Below are 21,560 nucleotides of genomic sequence, written 5' to 3' on the forward strand. Positions count from 1 at the left end.
CAGCACTTTGAGTTCCTTCCTTCCTCACGCATGGTTCTTCACAAATACGCATCGAGTTGTCGTAGCTGTGGTCACCTCTTCCGGCTCTGGAGCATCAGTGTTGACATCTTCTCTAGAGGTCTCATGTTGAGAGGCAGTGAGGTTATCTGTACTTACATGGAGTCTTGATTCGATCTGACCAAGCCGAGCCAAAGGTAAGGATTCGTGCTCTAGCGACACGCGGGGAAAGACTCTCTAGAAGGGCTCGAGGGAGGCCGAGTGATGTCATCCCAGCTGAGGACCTCTGAAGCATGCACTGCGCAGACGTTGGCCCCACTTTGTGACGGGACACACGTTCTGCGCTCTTGTGCCTTTCAGTCACATGCAGGGCTGCAAAACACTACTGCTCCAACTGACCCAAGACAAGCTAATTCTCTAAGGAAGTGGCCTCCCACGAGCCCTCAGCCCACATACGAGGAGCTGGGAGAGGATGCCAGGCAGCAAGAGTCGCTCAGGGCTCTGATAAGCCTGGGCAATATAAGCTGATTACAGCAAGGATTCAGGCCAAGCAGAGGTCAATGAAGTAGTGTGCTGGGGTTATGTTGTGTTTTGTTTTTAATGTCAACTTGACACAAGCTAGAGTCATCTGAGAGGAAGGAACCTCAGTTGAGGAAATGCTTCCATAAGGTCTGGCTGTGATGCATTTTCTTAATTAGGGATTGGTATAGGAGGGCCCAGCCCACTGTGGGTAACAACACCTCAGTGCTGCGGTCCTCAGTGCTTTAAGAAAGCAGATTACATGGGGTGTGGTGGTGCAAGCCTGTAATCCCAGCACTTGAGAAGGCAGAGGCAGGTGTATCTCTATAAGTCTGAGGCCAGCCTCGTCTGCAGAGCGAGTTCCAGGGCAGACAAGGCTACACAGAGAAACCCAGTCTCGAAACAAAACAAAAACAAAGAACTAAGAACCTTGGTGCTTTCTTTTCTCCATCTGTGGAGTTCTCACAAGCAGTGCCATCTTCTCACACGGAACAAAGAATCTACTGACATTAGCCATAACGAACTAAAAATAGTTACAGTAGAAAAATACCATGTTTCATCCCTCTATTACACCAGACATGCATTTTGAATGAAGCTGACTTCGTCCCGCCACCGGCACCTGGACAGGTGACCCAGATGACCAATAAGAACACTCCTGCCTATTGAACCTCTGTGACCGGTCCAAAGAGAGTACCATATTACCCTTGCCAGAGCAGCATGAACCATCCACAGAGTTTTGCTGGATGCTGTTTCTGAAGGACGCTGCCCTTTGCCATAGTTTCCAGGCGTCAGTGTGACCAGTTCTGTGCTTCCATGCCTGCCTCACCCACAAGGAGTCCATTGTAGGGAACCGGGCTAGGCTGTGGTGCTAAGCAGTAGGGCATTTGTTTATAATCCCAGATTCTAGAATCAGGCAACTAGATTTGAATCTTATCTCTACCAGTTATTTGTTCCCTTAGGGACTATTCCACCTTTCTGAACCTCAGTTTCCTTCTCGGTTGAAGCCGGGCATGGTGGCACACGCCTTTAATCCCAGCACTCGGGAGGCAGAGGCAGGCGGATCACTGTGAGTTTGAGGCCAGCCTGGTGGTCTACAAAGTGAGTCCAGGACAGCCAAGATAACACAGAAAAACCCTGTCTCAAAACAAACAAACAACAAAACAAAAAAGACCAAGGGTAACTTCATTCACAAGTTCAGAAGATTATATAAGACAACTTGAAATAACATTTTATTTGTGTCTGTGTGGTGTGGTATCTGTAAACATGATCATGTGTACGTATGTGGACACTTGCGCACACATTTGTGCATACATATAGAGGCCAGAGGTCAATGTCAGGTGTCTCCCTTGATCGCTTCTCCACCTTATTTTTTGAGACAAGGTGTCGCACAGCTCACCAGTTGGGTTAACTGGATGCTCAGTAAACTCCAGGAATCCGCTGTCTTCTCACGCCCAGCACTGGGCTATGTCTGGCTTTGCTACATGAGTACTGGGGATCTGAACTCATGGACAGGACATATAAATCTGAAGTTATTCATGTATCTATATGAAGTTTATATATACATATATTTATATGTCTATGTATATTAAGTTAGTATCCCAGAGGAGGCCAAAGGGCCTGTGAGTGAAGAGACCTGTCCCCTGAAACTTGGAGAGGGAAGGTAAACATGTGTTGGGGAGAATGCGTGGGATGATAGCTTCCAGTCAGAGACAGGGGAGCTCGAGGGAGAGCCTGCACAGTGGCTGGAGTAGAAGGGCAAGAGCGGCAACGTCATGGGTGTAGGAGGTAAGAGGGCAGATGGTTCCACCCCCTTGAGTAAGAGTAGAGAAGGTGACCAGTGGCATCTTTGGTTTGTTTTGTTTTCGAAACAGAAGTTCTCTAGCCCAGGCTGGCCTTGAACTCACGATGCAATCTTGAACTCCTGATCAGTCTGCCACTGATACATATGCAGACAAAATGCCCATACAACATACAGCTTAAAAATATTCTGTTTTTAAAAACAAATATTTTGTTTTTCAAATGGTCACATGCTCTTCCATTCTGTGATGTCTGATGCCTTTGTTTTTTGTTTTGTTTTGTTTTGTTTTGTTTTTTGTTTTTTGTGGTTTTTTGCCCTTGTTCATTTTTTCAGTTAGAGTCTCATGTAACATCCAAGATAGCTTCAAACTCTTTATGTAGCCAGGGATGACCTAGAAACTCCTGACCTTGCCCACTTTGATGTCTTCACTATATGGATCTACAAAGACAAAGACCTTCAGTGTCTTGCTCAGCCATCTGTCTTGTAGATCATGAAATATTTGTTGGACAAATGAGTGATTCCTTCAGTTAATTCATAGTTCAAAACAGCTCAGTGGAGGCCAGTTATGTGCAGAGATAATAAAATAATAAAAAACACAAGCATTGAGGTAAGATGTCTGAATTGCCCTAGCCTAAGCCTTGCCATGGTAGAGAAGGATGGAAAATTTGCACAGGTGGAGAGATGGGTTAAGGGCACTTGTTCATGAGTGGTGCCTGGGTTCAATTCCCAGCACCTACGTGGCAGCGCGTCCTTAATTCCAGTTCTAGAAAACACAACACCGTTTTCTGACCTCCTAGGGCACCAGGCATGCACATGATGAACAGAGATACATGCAAGAAAAACACACCATAAAATAATATTTTTTAAAAAGTCAGCACAGACCTTGGCACCCTAGCAGAGGGCTCGGTTAGTAAAATCCCGCCCAGAGAAGCTCAACTGTCCACATTTGGTGCCAAGGTGGGAGGGACTGGGTGAAGTGTAGGTGCTGTGGGAAGGACGAAGGGCAGGAGTCACCACTGCGTGAGGTGTGAGGTTTCACCTCAGGCTCTGCTTTGCCAGCTGGCTCTGTAGGGGGCGGAGTCTCCCCGCGGAGGGAACTCTACTATTGCCTGGAGACGCGGAGGGAGTAGAGGGAGCAAGTTTGTGGTTGCCCACAGGCTATGGCGAGATCAGTCTGGGGTTCCTCACCGTGCTCTCCCTTCGGGTTCTTGCTACAGCTTTTGACGTTGCTGGGAACGCTCTGGCCACAGGTGAGTGCAGGGCCAGGGGACTGGGGATGTAACTGTCCAATAGGGACACCTCTCCCTCTTGCCCTTGGGCTCAGGTCAACCAACACGACCTACCCCTAGCAAGCGAACCCCTCATAACTTGGGGAGATGCCTCTTAAAATCTAGCTCAGCCTCTTCTGTAGCAGGAAAAAAGGGGGCAGGGAGCTTGTGGGGGAGGAGAGAGTAGACAATAAAGTCAGGCCTCTAAAACCTGTTGAGGACCCCATTTTCTTGAATAGTATGATCCACTTGGGGGTCTTCTGCTGAGAAACTAGCTGGGGAGCCACGGTTCAACCACTGGCACTTTGTGATGCCACCTTCTCTTTGTGTGTGGCTGGACCGCCGTTCTCTACTCTCAGGTGCAGAGCTTCAGAGACAAACGCGCTATGTAAAGATCCGCCCAGCCTGGGGTCCAAGTGTCCACCCCACTGCCCCCCCTCCACCGCTCACTCCCAGCTAAGGGAATAGGGTAGAATTAAACCCTGGGAGCCCCTTTCCTAGCTCAGACTCCATCTATAGCTGCCAAATAATAACGGGAGCCTGGTGCAGCTAGATCTGATATTTCTGGAAAAACTAGAAATGAGAATGATAATAAAAATCTGTATATAAAAATTTCAGCCTTTAATCCCAGTACTTGGGAGGCAGAAGCAGACAGATTGCTATGAGTTTGAGGCCAGCCTGGCCTACATAACAAGTTCCAGGACAGCCAGGACTGCATGGAGATACTCTGACTTAAAAACTAAAAAATAAATAATTAAATGAAAATAACATTTCCCAGTTTTATTTTTAAAAGCTATTAATGTTGGGCATAGAATTACATTTCTCTAATCCCAGAACTCAGGAGGCAGAGGCAAGAGAATCGTGAAAAGTTCAAAGCCAGCCTGCTCTACACGGTCAGCACCAGAGGTACATGGGGAGGCCTTGTCTCACAAAACAACAACCAAAAAGATAATTAAAAGCAATATTTTAAGTACTGTAAGGATCAAACAAAACTCTCTTTGGGGCAGCCAAGCAGAAGGGAGCTTTTTCCCTGGCCCATCTCTCTGTCAAGTTAAAGGTGCCAAGACTCCAGCACAAAAGGAGCTGGGTGGTGGACGCCCGACTCTCCAGCAAGTACCACTGGCTCCATCCCCACATCTCAGGGTCCTGAAGCAGGATGTGGCCTTCTCAGGGGTGCGGCTAGGCCACCCGGATGTTAGGGTTCCTGCTCTGAGCTCAGCCTCACCCTGTTTGCTCAAGGAGGGCCCAGAGCTGACAAGTGAGCCCAGTAGGGGCCAGATATAAGTAGCTCCGGTCCTCCCTCCTGCAGCCATCAGGAGGGCTACAGAGGTTGGCACCCAAAGCCACTGAGCCTGCCTCTGGGGAGGCAGAAAGGGTCTTCCAAAAAGAGGCATACATTTAACTAAGGAGAAGGAAACCACGCCTTGAAGGAGACTCTACGTCCCATTTGTGCCATACCTGACTGTCCCCATGCCTCAGTCTCCCTGACCTATGCAATGGGATACTCATAGTTACATCAGAGGGATGATGTATGAGTCAGGGAAGGCCTTTTGTTTGCCATCCTGATGACCGTGGGCACGAATGTAAGCCCAGTGCTGGGTGGCAGGAGTCGGGGATCGGGGTGGGGAGACAGGCAGACCCCTGGGTCGCTCTGGCTAGTCTAGGGGAATCAATGAGCTGGAGGTTCAGCTAAAGACCTTGTCTCAAAAGATAAGGTAGAAAGTGATGGAGGAAGATACCTGACATTGACTTACACACACACACACACACACACACACACACACCACAAACATGCATATACATGCACATAACACACATGTGTGCACACAGATGCCTGTAACACACACATGTACATGCAGATGGGTAAAGTACACACACAGGCATACAGATGTGTATAACACACACATGTACACACACACACCTTTGGTCTACTTTGGAAGACAAAAGGATGTGTGGGAGAGGGAAAATATGGGAGCCAAAGTCCCCTCAGTTCCCCCAGCTCCCATAACCCCCCCATAAGGTCAAGTTCATCTTTCTTTCCCTCTCTGTCTCCTCAACCAGAGAAGGCATAGCCACCCTGGAACCCTCAGATGAGACTATTTTGTTTCCCACCCCAGGTCCAGACCCTCAGGCCAGAGAGCCTTCTATTTGTGTCTACCTTGGATGGAAGTCTCCATGCACTGAACAAACAGACAGGGGACTTGGAGTGGACAGTGAAGGACGGTGAGCAAGGAATCCCTATGTGTCCTCAGGTCTCTAAATGGTGGGGTGGCCATTCACCTCAGCACAGAAGACAAGGACAAGAGCACTGAAGGGCTAGAGAGATGCTCAGTAGGTAAAGTGCTCGCCACGCAAGCATGAGGCCCCCAGTGTGTGTCATCAGCCCCCATATAAAAGTACAACTGCTACTACAACAACCACAGCAGTGTGTTTCTGGACCCCAACACCGGGAAGGCAGAGACAGGAAGATCCATAGGACTTCCTAGGCAGCCAGCCCAGCCAAATGAGTGAGCTCCAGGTTCAGTGAGAGACTGTCTCAAAGAAGAGTGGGAGGGAGAGCAATTGATGAAGACGCTATTGAACTTTTCACACACACATACACACACACACACACACACACACACACACACACACACATGCATACACACACACATTCATGCACACACATACAATACACACAAAACAAACATACACATACAACACACACACACACACACATGAGCATGAACACTAAGACCCAGCAAGCCAGTGTCCATAGGCAGCTTCACCACTTAACCAATCATGTGGACTTGGGAAAATCACTTAAGCTCTCTGAACCTCAATGGCTTCGCCTGCAAACCCGGGGCCAAATGGAATGACCACAGAGACCATCCGCAGAGCTCTTGCCGCTTGCTGGGCTCTGCATCTGGCACAGGGTAAACACTTACTGTGTTTGAGCTATGCTTTTCACTCGAGTCCAAAAAAGACTGAGATTCCATGTCTTTGTCCCTGCAGACCCCATCATCCAAGGACCAATGTTTGTCACAGAGTAAGTGAAGAGAGAGGACGTGGGGAGCCATCGCTGTGTGAGGGTTTGGGGCGGGGCACGTGGGATTATGTCAGAAGTTAGGCAGAGTCTCACATGATGTGGAAAGGACTCATGACTCCCACAAGGATGGCTCTGCTAGATGAGAAGGTGTGGGGAAGGGACCTTTGTGAAACCAGAGCCGTGCACCTAGCCTTCCCCCTGTCCCTCTCTGCTCCACAGAACAGCCTTTCTCTCTGACCCAGCTGATGGCAGCCTGTACATCTTGGGAAGCCAGAAACAACAGGGGCTGATGGTCTGTTTCCCCTCATTGCCTGGGATGGGGCGGGGCGGGGCGGGGCGAGCATCCATCAGCTGGAGCGGCAATGGGTGAAGAAGGGACAGTGTGTCAGAGTGGGAGTGTCTTTTGAAGCTGTCAGTCAAGGCTCTGACCACTGTGGAAGTCTGTCTGTAAAGTGGGGAGAGTCCGGCTGTGTCCACAGAGCAGAATGTCAGACCCCTGAGTATATCATAGGCCATCCCCAGGACTCCAGGGGCATTAGGGTAAAAAATGTATAGGTTAGCTTTTGCTAAAATAACATGTCACCCACAGATCCAAAGCCTCAAAACCTCAAAATTAAGCTGGGCCCATTTGGGTAGGTTCTGCTAGTCTGAGTTTGCTCACATGTGTGTGAGTCAGCTAGAAAGCACCGGTTCTGAAAGTTGGTGGCTTATATATGTAATGCCACCCTGTGATCCTTGTTAAAACCAATACAAGAAATCTGAATACAGGGCACCCACTCACATATTTGACTCCTGACTGCAGAGAGAGAGAGAGAGAGAGAGAGAGAGAGAGAGAGAGAGAGAGAGAGAGAGAGAAGACCAAAGGAGGGTTGAGGGCAGATCCACACTCACCACCAACACTTGAGTCCAAACAGCGCCTCAATCTTGCTGAGTCTTGTAACCACTGAGTTGTAAAGCCTGTGTGGGTGTGAGTGTCTGTATGTCTGTGTCTATGTGCTTATGTGCGTGTGTGTATGTGTTGTATGTGTGTATATGTGTCTGTGTTTATGTGGTATATATGTGTATCTGAATGTGTGTGTATCTCTCTCTCTCTCTCTCTCTCTCTCTCTCTCTCTCTCTCTCTCTCTCTCTCTCTGTGTGTGTGTGTGTGTGTGTGTGTGTGTATGTGTGTGTTTGGAGGAGGTCATCAGGGAGAGTCAAGTGAATCATGTGGTGTCTTGGCACCCGGTGTAGGATTTTCTGCAGTTCTTCAAGAGGCTCTTTCTATAGCAAAGTGCCTGAGGGTGCTGGCTCTGAGGCTGGTCTACCAGACTGCCATGAGCTGACTTGCTTAGCCTCTCTGAGTGTCAGTCTCCTCTGCTGGGAAGCGGAAAGGACAGTGCCCAGAGAAAAGACTTCTCTAGGCTGACCTTGGGAGTGCGTGGCAGCAAGTGCTGTGCCTGTTTCTGCACTTACCCCTCTTGGACCCTTTTTCTCTCAGAAGCTGCCATTCACCATCCCAGAGCTGGTTCACACCTCCCCCTGCCGCAGCTCGGATGGGGTCTTCTACACAGGTGAGTCTCTGCAGCCTGTGGGGCTAAATCCAACCCAGATTGAATCTAGAGCGGGGACCCAGGTCATGTCAGACCAACTTGGCCAGGAAGGAAAGGACACACACACATTCTCTCATACACCATCTTGAAAGTTGGCACTCTTGCCTCTTCCACAGGCCGGAAGCAGGATGCCTGGTTTGTGGTAGACCCTGAGTCTGGGGAAACACAGATGACACTGACCACAGAAGGCCTTTCTACTCCTCAACTCTACATTGGCCGGACACGTACGTCAGATGTTCCCTATGCTCTATGACCCCCCCTGCCCCCCCCCCGTTTTCTTTGCCCAGGCCTGACAGTTGATGCCCAGGCCATCTGAGTTGAATTCAAGCTAGCCAGTCAATCTGACAATCAATCAGCATTTTTAACTGAGCACTGAGCTCGAGGTACACTGATGCGGTTGGTCATCAGGCCTCCAGCCCAAATGCCTGGCAAGGCTCCAATCCTACAAGAGGGACCATCTCTGAAGTCGGGTTGGGGAAGCACCGTATGATGACTGTATTCTGGTAAGCTTGCTTGTGACACACAGAGTACACAGTCTCCATGCATGACCCAAGGACCCCAGCCCTGCGCTGGAACACAACCTACCGCCGCTACTCAGCGCCCCCCATGGATGACTCACCTGGGAAATGTGAGTGTCACCTTTCTTAGCCTTACCTCGGAGCATAGTCCCCAACCTGGGAATCCCTGAGTGACATCAGGATCAAGAACTAGCACAGACTGATCCACCTTATTCTGCCCCGCCCCCCACATGCTGAATAATACAGCCTGACATCACTCTGATGATCACATAGCCTGAGCAATACACCTGAACATATCCGTACCCCCAAAAGACCCCAGCAAGGTAGCCTGTGGGGTCTTTGCATCTTAAAGGAACCCCCCCCCCCATGCAGCCTTCCCAATACCCTGAGCAATCATGTCAGGTCCTAACTGACCTCACCATGGTGACTGACTCCTGCAAATGGCCTTGAGTGACTCCCCCATATAAGTCTTTTTTTAAAGATTTATTTATTTATTATTATGTATACAGAGCTCTGCCTGCATGTACATCTGCAGGCGGAGGAGGGCATCAGATCACATTATAGATGGTTGTGAGCCACCATGTGGTTCCTGGGAACTGAACTCATGACCTCTGGAAGAGCAGACAGTGCTCTTAACCGCTGAGCCATCTCTCCAGCCCCCCATATAACTCTTGCTACACCCTTGGTATTATACCCATCCTACACAACTTTCTGAGGCACCTCCCAGGGGCTCCTAGCTGACCTTTCAATTTTCTCAATTCACCATTCTTCATGAAGTACTCACTGTGAAGGTAACTCTGACACATGAGTGACACCACCAAGGATCCTAACTGACCCCTTCATATTTTAGGTGCTTCCCAAAGGACCCGCCAGCCTCTGGGCCACACTAATTGATCCACCTTAATAAACATCAAGTCTGATCATGTCCATGATTGACAACCTGCATCTTAAAATCTCTCCCTCAAATGACTTCTCATCTTAACTCTTTCAAACGATGAGGACTCACAGACACACATAAGTCAACTTTGGGTAGCTCCAACCAATCCCTTCCTGTTTGAAACAAACTTGGGTTAATCTTCCTATGTCTCAGCACCCCCTATGTGGCCTCACATGACCTTTGCACACCTGAATGAGCTCCCACCCCAGCGGCTTTCTGGTGTAACCCATGAGATCTTTCTCTGACATCTCCCCAGCTGTCTTTCTTGGTAGACATGAGCCACCTGACATCCTGTGGGATGGGCCTGCTGCTCACTGTGGATCCAGGAAGTGGCACTGTGCTGTGGACCCAGGACCTGGGAGTGCCTGTGATGGGCATCTACACTTGGCATCAGGATGGCCTGCGCCAGCTGCCCCATCTTACACTGGCTCGAGACACCCTACATTTTCTTGTCCTCCGCTGGGGCCACATCCGACTCCCTGCCTCCAGCTCCCAGGACACAGTGACCCAGTTCTCTTCCTTAGACACCCAGCTTCTGTGAGTGTCCATATGTAGAGCCCAGGGAGGGACTTTCTGGAGGTGTTACTGCCCCAGTCAAATAGCCAGTTGTAATGTTCAGCTGTGACCCACCAATATAGCCAAATCAGGTGTCAGGGTAGTGTCCCTAGGACTTCTGGATACTCAACATTTAGCAAGGGATTGAGTGAAGTCTGTTCTGGGAGGGTTCTCTGGGTCCCATCCTCTTTTGGTCCATAGATACCATACCAAACTGATGGTTAAATACTTTTTTAAAGATTTATTTATTTATCACATATACAGTGTTTTGCCTGCGTGTGTGCTTGTACACCAGAAGAGGGCACCAGATCTCATTATAGATGGTTGTGAGCCACCATGGGGTTGTGGGAATTGAACTCAGGACCTTTGGAAGAACAGTGCTCTGAGCCATCTCTCCAGCCCTGATTGTTAAATACTTTAAGTGCTAGCCTTCCTTATGCTATCCTAAGACACAAGCTGGAGAGATCTGGGCTGCCCACTTGTTCCATACTTACTATCTGCCAGTCATTGACTAGGCTCTGGGAGTCCAACAGCAAACAACAGAGACAGTGTTCCTGCCTACAGGAAGCTCAGAGTCTAGTGACTCTAGTGAGCGGACAGAAATATAAAACACAATTATAAGATAAAGGTGAGGGGGGCTGGAGAGGTGGCTCAGAGGTTAAGAGCACTGGTTGTTCTTCCAAAGGTCCTGAGTCTATAGGTCCAAAGGTCATCATCTATAATGAGATCTGGTGCCCTCTTCTGTCTGGCAGAACATTATATACATAATAAATAAATAAATCTTTAAAAAAAAGATAAAGGTGAGATAAAGGTATAGAGACAGAAAGAACACCTCAGAATTTTAGAAAAAAGATGATACCATGGAGCTGAGCATGGCAGTGCACATCTTTAATACTAGCACTTAGGAGGCAGTGGAAGGTAGATCTCTGTGATCTTGAAGCCAGCTAAAGCTACCTAAGGAGAATATTCTCTCTCTCTCTCTCTCTCTCTCTCTCTCTCTCTCTCTCTCTCTCTCTCTCTCTCTCTCTCTCTCTTCACACACACACACACACACACACACACACACACACACACACACACACACACAGTAAAACCCCCATCTTTAAAAAAACAGTGAGAAAATGTTGCTATAGATTTTGTAGCAGTTAATTTTGCTGCATAACAAACTACTCCAACACTTGTAGATTAAAAACAACAGACACTTGCTATTTTTTCATGATCCTGTAGGTCATCTAGGTAGTTTTTTCTGGTCTCAGAAATCAACTGGTGACTTGGTGGAGGCAATGACCCACGATAGCATCACTCACCTATCTAGAAGTCGGTGGGCTACTTGGCCTAGGAGGTGTCAGCTAGAATGTCTCATTTAGGTACCAGAAGGTCTTTCTTCCCTTGTGGGAGAGTAGGCTTCCTAACATTGTAGTCTCAGGGCTTCCGGTAACAGTACTGAAGGGCAGCTCCCAATGCACGAGACCCACTCAGGTTTATGCTTATGATTTATTTGTCCCCTTGGCTAAAGCAAGTCCCACGGTCAATCCCAGAGACAATATGGAAGAAAACACAGAGGCCATGGGGAGAGAGATGCCGAAGCTACCCACCAGCATCTCTCTCACTCTCTCATCCTTCCCTTTTCCCTCTCCTTTAGGATGACACTGTATGTGGGGAAAGAAGAAGCTGGTTTCTATGTCTCTAAAGCGCTGGTCCACACTGGGGTGGCTCTCGTGGTGAGAAAGGGATGTATGAGTGGCCTTCAAAGACAGACAGAGCAGGAAAGAACTTTCTTTCACATGTGGCTCTCCTTCTTCTGCCATAGCCCCGTGGACTGACCCTGGCACCCATGGATGGTCCCACAACAGATGAGGTGACACTTCAAGTCTCGGGGGAACGCGAGGGCTCCCCCAGGACGGCTGTGAGATATCCCTCAGGCAGCGTGGCCCTCCCCAGCCAATGGCTACTCATTGGTGAGGTCCCCTGGTTTTAAGACTTATAAGCCCAGTTTCTGAGTTGGAACACTGAAAGCATCCTCAACACTCTGACTTTTCTTCCTACCACTTAGGATATCATGAACTTCCCCCAGTCCTGCACACCACCATACTGAGGGTTCATCCCACCACAGGGAAAAAGTCTGCTGAGACAAGAGCCCCAGAGGACCTCCACGCTCCAGCTCTCTTCTCTGAGGTCTGTGCTGGGATGGTTGGGGACTATTGGTGAACCCAGACGGTGTGTACACAGCCCTTGTACCCCAGCCAATTGCATGGAAATTCCCAGAAAACATTCTGTTGCTCTTACTATCGGGCATATTTAAAATGTCAAAATGATATTGGCTCCCTAAGTCACAAAGCGTAGTCCCTAGATTTTTTTTTCCTTACTCTTCAGTGTAAACATTGTAAAATATTCATCAAGTGAGAAATTGAAAACAGAAAAACTATAAAGGCACGCTCTCCCGGGAGATTGGAGAAGCTCTTGTAAGTAATTCAAGGCTAGAAAGAGCAAGGATTTTCAAATCCCCGGGAGTTTGATTCAGATGCACCAAATTCCTAATCTCTAGAGGTGAGCCTCGTAGTTGCAACAATACCCTCACGAGCACATGAATTTTTAATCCATTCAAAGAGAAGCTGGTCTTCAGTTAGGTTTGGTAAACGCCTCTCCTGAGTGCCATGATGTTTTAGAACCACAGATGGCACTGTGTGGTCCTTCGTACAGGAATCCCTCCCTACCCCTTCAGCTAAGGGCTGTCAGGACCCCAATGATGAAGAAGACTTAGGGGTTTCTCATAGGAGGTAATACCAAGAGTGAAAGCCGCTTTGTTTTTAGCTCCTAAACCTGAGGAGGGAGGAACCTTGGGGTCCAAAACTACATTCTGAAGACTCTTATCCAGGACTGGGATCCCAAGACCTGCTGGCAGCTAGCTTCACAGCCATCCTCCTGGGAGCCTGGGTCCTCTACCTGATGAGGCAGGTAAGTCCAACATCCTGACCTTGGCCATCTTAGAATCTTCCTAGAGAGAACTCAGCTTCCTCCTTGCCCTATTTCAGCTGCCTCTGCCTTCCTCCCAGGAGCTTTTGCTCCTGTGCTCTGTAAGTCCAAGCCCTATTGTGAACCCAGCTCTGGCAACGTGGGGCCCATCAGGAAGAAGGTTTGAGCATACTTAATCCCATGTGTTGCAGCAGCAGCAGCAGCAACAGCAGCACCCTTCAGCACCAGCAGACCCTCCTGACTCTTCACAGGATGCTCAGACACAGCTCTCAAGGACCACCCTGCAGAACCAGAAGAGATTTCAAAGCCCTCCAGAGCCATCGCAGCCATCCTGTGACCCTGAAGGTGAACTTGAGTAAACAAAATTGAGGAGTCAAAGGGAGAGAAAAAGGAGGGATGCATATAGTTTAACTTCAAAATCCAATCGTTAGAAACCACAGATGGTGGGATAGATAAGAGGCAAATCTCCTCGAGTGTCTTCTATGATGTTATTATTATTTTCAGTCTTCGGTTGTGGGTAGAACTGTGTGTAGATCGAACTGTGGTCAGCTAGCTTTTGAAGAGTTCCCTTTGAGTGTCTGATTTCTCACTGGTGCAATGAGAATGCAAATACCACCTCACTGAATCACTGCACTATGAGAGGTAGTCATCATCATCGTTAGCTGGGGACATACCTCACTTAGGAGATGTGTTCCTACTATGCATAAAGCCCTGGGTTTCTTTGGTTTAATTTTTTGTTGTTGCTTTTGTCTTGTTTGGTTGGTTTTGTTTTTTGAAGACAGGGTTTCTCTGTGTAGCATTGGCTGTCCTGGACTCGCTTTGTAGACCAGGCTGGCCTCAAACTTTACAGGGTTCCACCTGCCTCTGTCTCTCTGAGTGGCATTGATTAAAGGCTTGCACCAGCATGCCCAACTGAAGCCCTGGGTTTGAACCCCGGCACTCATAAACCAGGCATGGTGGTACACTCCTATGATCTTAGCACTCAGGAAATGGGAGAAAGATGATCAGAAATCAAGGCCTGTTCAAGGTCTAAAAAAAAAAATGCCTAAGTGATGTTAATAATTGTTTTAAAATACTATTTTTCATGATGGTAGCAGTAAATTCCCTCGGTGTGGTTTTGATTTTTGTTTCAACAGTCCTCTTCAGTGTTCTTTGGTTTAATTTTTAGCTTAATCCTTCAAAGACCCAGTGGTGTCTGCTCAGGATGTAGGGGGTATAGCTTGTGCGTCTACTGTTAACTCTAGCCTGCTGCTCTTTGGCCCTGAGCCACACTGGTGCCTTCTGTGTCTCTGTGAGCTGGTGCTGGTACCTCCCCATTGCTGCTCACCCTACCTCCTTATGCCAAATTCTCATCTGCTGTCCATTTGCTCACGCTCATGTCTGCCTGGCTCCTGGCTTGAGGCTCCAGTATTCACCCATGCCCCCCCTTTTGTTTTTTGTTTGTTTGTTTGTTTTCGAGACAGGGTTTCTCTGTGTAGCCTTGGCTGTCCTGGACTTGCTTTGTAGACCAGGCTGGCCTCGAACTCACAGAGATCCATTTGCCTCTGCCTCCTGAATGCTGAGATTACAGGCAGGTGCCAATCTGCCCAGCACCATGCCCTTCTCTTCCGTGGGCCTCAGCCTCTCCTCAGAGTCAGTTCTAGGAAAACATGCCCTTGGGCTACTTCTCAAGGCCAGAGGCAGATTTCCTTTTTGGTTTTGTTTGGTTTTGGTTTTGGAATTTGTTTTGTTTTGGTTTTGGTTTTTGGAGACAGGATTTCTCTGTGTAGCATTGGCTGCCCTGGACTCCCTTTGTAGACCAGGCTGGCCTCGAACTCACAGATATCCACCTGCCTCTACCTCTCCAGTGCTGTGATTAAAGGCGTGTGCCACCACTCCTGGCTTAGGGGCAGATTTTTTTTCTTTTTCATTTTTTTTACAGTTATATTTACAGTGTTATGCCTGCAGGTACACATGCAGGCCAGAAGATGGAACCAAATGTCATTACAGATGGTTGTGGGCCACCATGTGGTTGGTGGGAATTGAACTCAGGACCTTTGCAAGAGCAGCCAATGCAAATAAATACCTATTCCACTGCACTCCAAAACCCATTTCCTTGAGCCTTCTGACTCTGGAGTGGAATCCACTTGTCTTTCTGCAGAAAAGACCCTGTATTTTCCCAGGGCTAATAGTCTGTAAGCTTTTTTTTTTTTTTTTTTTTTTTTTGGAGACAAGGTTTCTCTGTGTAGCCTTGGCTGTCCTGGACTCACTTTGTAGACCAGGCTGGCCTCAAACTCACAATGATCCGCCTGCCTCTGCCTCCCAAGTGCTAGGATTAAAGGTGTGTGCCACCACGCCCAGCTGTAAACTTTTTAAAATAGAGAACGATGTGTGTGTGTGCACATGTGCATCTGTGCATGTGCATGTGTGGGGCATACACAGGTGCAGACACATGAAGGGATTTTGTGTGCTGCTCATTTGGAATGTAGAAGATGTCAAGTGTCCCTATCGATCTCTACAGTATTTTCTTGAGGTTGGGAGCTAGGCCGGCAGCCAGGAAAACCCAGAAACACTGGTGGCTTACAGGTGCGTGCGTGGTACCAGGCCTGGATTTCATCTGGCTTCTGGGGACTCAAGTGCTCTAGCCTGCTGAGCTCTCTCTCTCCAGCCCCAAGGGCATGGAGTTCTTCACCGCCCCAGATGAGAAGCTTCTCGTCTTCCTAGCTAAGTGAATAGGTAGCAATAGTCCGTGGAAAGGAGATCATAGTTCAGCGGTACACTTACATGTGAGGTCCTGGCTCTGGTTCCCAGTGCTAAAATGATAGTGGGGATCGTGGACCCCACATTTGGCTTAGCCAGGACACCTAGTTATGTTAAATGCCAAACATAACTTATCCACCACCATAGGGAGTGTTCTCAATGCTTTGAGACAAGTGCGCATGAAACTACAACAGATTTACCTACATAGAGCCTGATACTTTTAGTTAAACTAATACTTTCATTTAAACTCACTGGGGGAAGATCTCTATATAATGTTCATTCCCTGTGGGGTGTGTGTGTGTGTGTGTGTGTGTGTGTGTGTGTGTGTGTGTATTTGCATGTGCAGACAAGAGGACACCTCAGGTGTTGTTTCTTGGGAGCTATAGACCTTGACTTTTTTTGTTGGTGGTGGTTTTGGTCTTTTGAAATAGGATCTCTCTATGTAGTCCTGGATGTCCTGGAACCAGGTTGGACTCAAAGTCACAGAGGTCCTCCTGCCCCTGCCTCCTGAGTGCTGCGATTAAAGGCATGCACTATTGTGCCTGAATCGGCCTCGATGTTTTTGTTTGTTTGTTTGTTTGAGGCAGAAACCCTCTGTGTAGCCTTGGCTGTCTTGGACTAACTTTGTAGACCAGGCTGGCCTCTGCCTCCTGAGTGCTGGGATTAAAGGTGTGTGCCACCACCCCCGGCGGCCTTGATATTTTTTGAGGCAAGGGACCTGGGGTTGACTGATTCTGCTAGGCTGGCATGCCATGGAGCCCCAGGGATCAGCCTGCCTCAGCCTCCTCAGTCAGTGCTGGGTTACTATGGCCAGCTTTCCACAGGGGTGCTGGGGTCAAACTTAAGTTCCCATAGCAAGGCAGGCACTTTTATTGACTGACCAATCTCCCCAGTCCCAACCTCACCCATCTTAATTGCACACCAAGATTTTTTGAGGGCACTGTGCCATGCTATAGGTGTGCACTGCAACAGCCAGTATCGCCCTCATTTGTTATAACTGCGCTCAACCTCATCACATTGTCTACTGGAATTCACCATCTTATTGGGAAAAAAAGATCAGCTTCAATGAAAAGAACTGTTTGAAGTGTTAGAGGTCGGAAGAATGCAGAGAGATGAGGGGGAAAAAGAAACAAGGACAGAAGGTGCTCAAAGGGAGGTCACATATCGCCCGCCCCCTCTTCCACATATTTGCTTGGGTCTCACACCCATACAGGTGACATCACTATCAGCCCTGAGTCACTTGCCTAGCCACACCAATAGCAGCACCAGCCACTGGAGCCCCGCATCTGGCCTCTGGGTCCTTGCTCCCAGCCACACTGAGCATAAAAGGGTGCAAGTGTGGAGAAAGGTCAAGCGGGGAGAGTGGGTCTGGACTATGGCTGGCAGAGAGACGCAGTGAGGATGATGACATCACTAAGTCCCCAATATCTTCCTTCTCCGCAGCAGAGCAGCCCACCATCGTGGGGAAGATTTCCTTCAACCCCAAGGATGTGCTGGGACGTGGGGCAGGCGGGACTTTTGTTTTCCGGTGAGTGGCAGGTGGAGCCCAGGCTACAGCTGTGTCACTTTGACAACGACCAAAGGACAGGCATTCTTCCAGACTCCCAGACGTGGGGGACAGGTCCTGATCTTTTTTCTTATGGGCTCTAAGCTCCCTACCCCTGCTCCGCCTCTCAGAGGACAGTTTGAGGGCCGGGCAGTAGCTGTGAAGAGGCTTCTCCGAGAGTGCTTCAGTTTGGTTCGGCGAGAGGTACAGCTGCTACAAGAGTCTGACAGGCACCCCAATGTGCTCCGCTACTTCTGCACTGAGCGTGGTCCCCAATTCCACTACATTGCCTTGGAGCTCTGCCAGGCCTCCTTGCAAGAGGTGAGGTGGGAGAGCAGGGAGGTAAGGAGTAAGGCCTTGGGCTGGAGAGTGACATTTTTGCCCCTGCCTAATCTTAGTATGTGAAGAACCCAGACTCAGACCGCTGGGGCCTGGAGCCTACCATGGTGCTACAGCAGATGATGTCCGGCTTGGCCCACCTACATTCCTTACACATAGGTACCGCATCTTGTCTCCAATTCTTAGCCCCCTGTCCTTCCCCGTCAGCAGTCGCTCACTCACTCTCTCCACTCCCTTCCTGTAGTACACCGTGACCTGAAGCCGGGCAACATTCTCATGGCTGGGCCCGACAGCCAGGGCCAAGGCAGAGTGGTCATCTCTGACTTTGGCCTCTGCAAGAAGCTACCTGCAGGCCGTTGTAGCTTCAGTCTCCGTTCTGGCATTCCAGGCACAGAGGGCTGGATGGCTCCAGAGCTCCTGCAGCTGCCCCCAGACAGCCCTGTGAGTCCGCCCACCAGCTACAGGGCTTCCTCTGAAAGACCTTCCCCCTCCCCAGGGGTAATCTTTCCCCCTCTTCCCCAAGGTGGTCTCCATCTGTTCTGTAGCTAAGAAGACATTCGGCAATGTCTGGAGGCATCTTGGTGGGCTAGCCTTGGGAAGAAAGTGCCTCCCACATCCAGTGAGGTCAAGGATGCTGCTAAACATTCACCAGTACACAGAGCACCACCCACTCCCTGACCTACATCAGTACCACCCAGGTTGAGAAACCACGACTGGAAAATGACTTTGTTGACACAGGGTCTTACTACCTAGCTTAGGCCATCCCTGAATTCTCGACTTGCTCACTTCAGCCTCCTGAGTGGCAGGATTGCAAGCATCATGCCTGGCTTAGAAAATGCTTAACCTTCACTGTGCTTCGATCACCGAGGGACTCAGATACATAAAAGCCGGGTGTGGTGGCCTGGGAAGCTGAGGCAAGAGGAACCTGAGTCCAAGCTACATAGAAAAAAGATGCTGGCTCGCACCTGTTCTGACCTATTAACTACGTAGGGCCCAGTATTAGTGTAGATGTGGGGTGAACAATAAGGGAAAGTGAACTAACACTAAGGTGTGACAGTACAAGTACAAGGCAGCATCCACCCCCATTGAGTTTGGGACCCCAGGACTCTAGATCTGGATTCATGGTGAGTGGGTGGGAAGAGAAGCAATAAGGGACCAACACAACATTGGGCAGAGCCACGCCCATCCCTAAAGACAAGAGAAAGTAATGGCCAGGGGATAAGAGACCTAAGGGCTCAGGGACTTGATGCACTAGTTATATTAGCCATTGGGAAAATCCCCTACACACACACCTACCTTAAATTATCAAATACACTTTGAAAAAAATTCAGCCAAGTGTGGTGGCACACACCTTTAATCCCAGCACTTGGGAGGCAAAGGCAGGTGAATCTCTGAGTACAAGGCCAGCCTGGTCTACAAAGAGAGTTTGGACCAACCAAGGCTACACAGAAAAATCCTGTCTCAAAAAACCAAAAACAGAAAGAAAAAAAAAAAAAATCAGCTTTGCCATTCAGGCAGACTCCTGGTGACAATCAGTGGTCAGGCCCATGCTAGGTCACCAGTCTTCACTGACCTGTGAGTGTGGCCAAACCTTGCTCAGTTCCACTACTACCTGTACCCCGAGCCCTGCTCCCAGAGGGATTTTAGCAAGGCCCAGTCCCTCCTCCTCACACTCATCTCTCTGACCCCCAGACCAGCGCTGTGGATATCTTCTCTGCAGGCTGCGTGTTTTATTACGTGCTTTCTGGCGGCAGCCACCCCTTTGGAGAGAGTCTCTACCGCCAGGCCAACATCCTCTCAGGGGATCACTGTCTGGCTCAGCTGGAGGAAGAGACCCACGGTAAGGGAGAGCCAGGCAGGACCAGCAAAGATGGGAGGAAGGCGGCGTTGAGTGGGCACACAGAAACCATCCCTTCTCTTCTGCTCTCCAGACAAGGTTGTGGCATTGGACTTGGTGAAAGCCATGCTGAGCCTGCTGCCCCAGGATCGCCCCTCAGCAGGATGGGTCCTGGCCCACCCCCTCTTTTGGAGCAGAGCCAAGCAGCTCCAGTTCCTCCAGGTTAGATGGAGACCATGGGGAACCCCCACCCCAACAAAGCTTCAAACTGGGTATTGTCTTAGCTGTTCTATTGCTGTGAGGAGACACCAGGACAAAGGCAACTTGCAAAGGAAGCATTTATTTGCAGACTAGCTTACAATTTCAGAGGATTGTCCATTTAGCATCTTGGTGTTTTGATGGCAGGCAGGAACGGTGCTGAAGTAGTAGCTGAGAGCTCACTCACACATCCCCCGCCTCCCCCCAAGACAGGGTTTCTCTGTGTAGCCTTGGCTGTCCTGGACTCACTTTGTAGACCAGGCTGGCCTTGAACTCAACAGCAATCTGCCTGCCTCTTCCTTCCGAATGCTAGGATTAAAGGCGTGTGCCACCACGCCCAGCACAAGAGCTCACTTTTAGTCCACAAGTTGTAGGCCAAGAAAGAACACTGGGCCTAGTGTGGGCTTTTGAAACCTCAAAGCCCACCCCAAATGACACACACCTTCTCATGAGACCACACCTAATCCTTCTCAAACCGCTCCACTACCTGGGGACCAAACATTCCAACACATGAGCCTATGGAGGCCATCTCATTCAAACCACCACAGGGCCTGAGCTAGTGGCCAAGGAAGAGCCTGGTCACCGTGGACCCTGGGATCTGTGCATTGCTCTAGCTGTCCCTGTGTGGAAATGCACATCTGCAGTCATTCACGTTGTGACATTAATGCACTCCTCCATGTGTGACCTTGGGCAAGGGACCACCCCTGAGCTACAGGCTGCCTACCTGCAGAACAGGGGTATCAATGCTTCCTTCAGGTGGGTGGGGGCATGGAGGTGGGGCATAGGGACACCAACTTTCCCAGGAGGCAACAGCCCTTGTTCCCAAGTCTAGAGGCTTTTGCTACTCCAGCATCAGCCACACCACACAACCTTGGCCCTGGGGCCTCTGAAACTGGCCACAAGGCTCAGGAGCTCTATGGGGTCCTAGGATGTCAGCGACTGGCTGGAGAAGGAGCCGGAGCAGGGGCCTCTCGTGATGGCGCTGGAGGCAGGAAGTCACAAAGTGGTCCGGGAAAACTGGCACAAGCATATCTCGGCACCACTGCAGGCAGGTAGAGGCCACACTTGGGTGGGCCTGAGGGACAGAGACCCAGGATGGACACCTCTGCAGCCCATCTCTCTGCCCACAGATCTGAAAAGGTTCCGGTCATATAAGGGGACGTCAGTGCGAGACCTGCTCCGTGCCATGAGGAACAAGGTGTGTTCTGGAGCCTGGGTGGGACAGGGATCAGGGATGGTCTGCCGTAGCTGAGCCAGGGACCTTGTCCTGGTTCATTCCCAGAAGCACCACTACAGGGAGCTCCCAACTGAGGTGCGCCAGGCACTAGGTCAACTCCCTGCTGGCTTCATCCAATATTTCACGCACCGCTTCCCGAAGCTGCTGCTCCACACTCACCACGCCATGAGGACCTGCGCTTCTGAGAGCCTCTTCCTACCTTACTATCCACCAACTCTGGATGCCAGGAGGCCCTGCCAGATCCCACAGATAGCTGAGACAGCCAGGGGCCCCAACAGCAGACCAAGGAGTTGACCCTGTGGTCTCAGGAATGTCAGAGAAGATGGGTACCCGTTTAGCATCCTGAGACTATTGGAGCAGAGATCAAGAAACCAACCTTAAGAAATATAGGACCAGAAAAAAAAAAAAAAGAGAGAGAT

The 21,560-nt window shown here is 49.6% G+C and overlaps 1 protein-coding gene across 1 annotated transcript; it reads left to right on the top strand.

Annotated features, from left to right (window-relative positions):
• Window positions 1–3,474: 3,474 nt before the first annotated feature.
• Window positions 3,475–21,451, top strand: ERN2 (endoplasmic reticulum to nucleus signaling 2; the record flags this gene model as incomplete). Its single annotated transcript, XM_084803012.1, has 22 exons — window positions 3,475–3,564; window positions 5,700–5,805; window positions 6,577–6,610; window positions 6,830–6,902; window positions 8,091–8,163; window positions 8,319–8,426; window positions 8,729–8,830; window positions 9,930–10,194; window positions 11,855–11,933; window positions 12,023–12,170; window positions 12,266–12,387; window positions 13,024–13,167; window positions 13,377–13,530; window positions 17,368–17,452; window positions 17,602–17,791; window positions 17,869–17,968; window positions 18,054–18,250; window positions 19,502–19,649; window positions 19,741–19,868; window positions 20,833–20,956; window positions 21,035–21,102; window positions 21,187–21,451. 22 exons carry the CDS (start codon window positions 3,475–3,477, stop codon window positions 21,433–21,435), a joined length of 2,787 nt encoding a protein of 928 aa, XP_084659138.1. The 3' UTR covers window positions 21,436–21,451.
• Between the last annotated feature and the right edge of the window lie 109 nt (window positions 21,452–21,560).

The sequence above is a fragment of the Acomys minous genome (assembly GCF_964271855.1).
Source record: "Acomys minous genome assembly, chromosome: 2".
Lineage (NCBI taxonomy): Eukaryota > Metazoa > Chordata > Mammalia > Rodentia > Muridae > Acomys > Acomys minous.